General features: G+C 40.6%; 1 protein-coding gene across 1 annotated transcript; it reads left to right on the plus strand.

Annotated features, from left to right (window-relative positions):
• LOC107898055 (uncharacterized) lies at nucleotides 1–1,520 on the plus strand. The gene is made up of 2 exons (XM_041091446.1): nucleotides 1–82; nucleotides 1,147–1,520. The coding sequence occupies exons 1-2, from the start codon at nucleotides 1–3 to the stop codon at nucleotides 1,518–1,520; spliced, it is 456 nt and encodes a 151-aa protein (XP_040947380.1).
• The last annotated feature ends 1,254 nt before the right edge of the window (nucleotides 1,521–2,774 follow it).

The raw sequence follows: 2,774 nt of genomic DNA on the forward strand, positions 1-2,774 counted from the left end.
ATGGTGGCCGATACTCTTAGTCGTAGAGCGATGACTGATTTGAGAGCAATGTTCACTTATTTTAGTTTGTTTGATGATGAAGGTATGTTAACCCAGTTGCAGATTAGGCCGACTTGGATTGATCAAATTCGGGATAAGTAGTTAGAGGATGAGTCTTTGGGTTTGCGGTTCCGTCAGGTTGAGAGTGGTAGTATTTCAGATTTTGGGCTGAATAGTGATGGGGTTCTATTTTTCGAGGACGAATTTGTGTACCGGACGATTCTGATTTGAGGCAGTCGATTCTAAGAGAGGCACATAGTAGCCCTTATACTATGTATCTTGGTGGTAATAAGATGTATTAGGATCTCTATGAATTGTATTAGTGGCCAAGTTTGAAATGTGAGGTTACAGATTTTGTTGCTCGTTGTTTGACGTGCCAGCAGGTTAAGGCTGAACACTAGTTACCTTTAGGTTTGCTTCAACCCGTTAAGATTCCCTTATCGAAATGGAAAAGAGTAACGATAAACTTTGTTAGTAGGCTGCCCTTGACACCCACTAATAAGGATTTCTATTTGGGTCATCGTGGATTAATTGACTAAGTCTGCTCATTTTCTTTCAGTCCGAACAGACTATTCTCTGTAGAAGTTAGCGAAGCTCTATATTTCTGAGATTGTAAGACTTCATGGGGTTCCTGTTTCGATAATTTCTAGTAGAGATCCTCGCTTCACTTCTCGGTTTTGAAAAAAATTACACGAGGCTCTAAGTTTGAGATTAGACTTCAGTACTGCATTCCATCCTCAGACTGATGGTCAATCTGAGAGGGTGATTCAGATACTAGATGATATGCTTGGGAGTTGTGTGATTGATTTTCGAGGTAGTTGGGGTGATTTTCTATCACTAGCTGAGTTTGCCTAAAATAACAATTTACAGTCTAGCATCCAGATGGCACCTTACGAGACTTTATATGGTCGTAAGTGTCGTACTCCACTGTGTTGGACTGAGTTGGGTGAGTGTCGGGTTTTGGGTCCTGAGTTGGTTTTTGAGACCGAAGATAAGGTTAGATTGATTAGGGATCGTTTGAAGGCGGCTTCTGATAGACAGAAGTCTTATACAGGTTTAAAGAGGTGAGATATTGAGTACTTTGTGGGTGACTTCGTCTTTCTTAAGGTTTTCCCGTGAAAAAAGTTCTAAGATTTGGTCGTAAGGGCAAGTTGAGCCTTAGGTTCATTAGGTCATATCAGATTCTGAAGCATGTGAGATCAGTTACTTATCAGTTGGAGTTACCTCCAGAGTCAACCTGTATCCATGATGTGTTTTACGTCTTGATGCTGAGGTGGTATTGGTCTGATCCATCTCACGTTGTCTCTATTGAGGAGGTCGAGATGAGGTCGGACTTGACTTTTGAGGAGGAGCCGGTTCAAATTTTGGATCGTGATATTAAGGTTTTTAGAAGGAAGTCCATTGCATTAGTAAAGGTTCTATGTCGGAATCATAGCACTGAGGAAGTTACGTCGGAACCTGAGGACTCGATGCATCAATAGTATCATCATCTGTTCTGATCAGGTAAATTTCGAGGTCAAAATTTCTTTTAGGAGGTAGAGTTGTAACGCCCTGAATAATTTATTTCTATTTCTGTAAATACTTGAAAAATGTGTATCTGCTTCAATGGTTAAGTATTCTGGGTGTGTGTGTGAGGTCTTGGGTTCAAGTTTCACCTTTGCCAAATTTTGATATTTTTTTGATCCAAGATTTACCCTTGTTGAATAGGCTTATATAAAATTGTATGTTAGTCCATATCAGAATGATTCTGTTGGTTCTAGTGGTAAGGGAGTTGGTGTGTGTTGGAGGTCCTAAGTTCGAATTCCTGTGTGAGTGAGGGTGTTTATTTTTCTTCAGTTGACTGATAGAGTTTCGGTAGAGCTAAAGTTCTGAAGTGGTTGAGATTGAGGTGTTAGTGGGAAGTTGGGAATATCAAATTGGTTTTAATTTTATTTATTATTTTTTCCCAAAATTTCTTCTGTTGAATTTTTTTCTGTTGCTTCTCATTCTCTACGTTTTCTTTTTCTTTTTCCTCTCCATCTTTCGAACTTTGTTCCAATTAAACTATGGGTTGTGGTGCAATTGTTGCTTCTTTCTGTCTAATTTTCAATTGCGATTTAATTTGGTAAGTTTGGGTAAGGTAGTTTTGCTTTCGTTTGGTAATCCTTTATTGATGGGTGTCGTTAATGTTGTTTAAGGGAAAGATCAAGGAGCTTAGAATCGTCCTTCGGTGACTTAGTTGCATGGGAATTACCATTGTTTGATCGAAGGTAAAGGTTTGGTTATTTAATAGATGAATGGATCGACTTGGGTTCAGTTTTAGTTTGGTTTTAAGCTTCTAATTCAGTGTTTTATTGGTCAACCTTAGGTGCTGTATGGTTCGAGAGTGTTTCTGCATCGAAATCGTACCGTATGTGTACCCAAAACGCAGAAGATCAAACTTCGGCAAAAGCCGAAAAACCTTACTGTCGACGCCACACGAGCGTATGCCTAGCTGTGTGGTTGGCTGTGTGCGAGACACGGTCGTGTCTTTGACGAGGGCATGGCCATGTGCAAGATACGACTGTGTGATGGTATGGGTGTGGCCATGTGGACCACACGGGCTAGGCAAAGTTGGGCGTGTGGGCCCACACGGGCATATGGGCCAATAATTCTAAAATTTTCTCTAAGGTCTCACGGGTCGTTCCAATCGACTGTGGGCCTACCGTAGGGTCGGTAAGGACTAACTGAACCCTAAAATTGTATAATCTGATAAT

The sequence above is a fragment of the Gossypium hirsutum genome, chromosome D04 (assembly GCF_007990345.1).
Source record: "Gossypium hirsutum isolate 1008001.06 chromosome D04, Gossypium_hirsutum_v2.1, whole genome shotgun sequence".
Lineage (NCBI taxonomy): Eukaryota > Viridiplantae > Streptophyta > Magnoliopsida > Malvales > Malvaceae > Gossypium > Gossypium hirsutum.

Bases quoted from the DNA above. Each gene is read 5' to 3' on its own strand.
- LOC107898055 (XM_041091446.1), top strand. From the start codon at position 1: ATGGTGGCCGATACTCTTAGTCGTAGAGCGATGACTGATTTGAGAGCA. The intron at 83-1,146 runs GTATGTTAACCC...GTCTTTCTTAAG, and splicing joins TAGTTTGTTTGATGATGAAG to GTTTTCCCGTGAAAAAAGTT.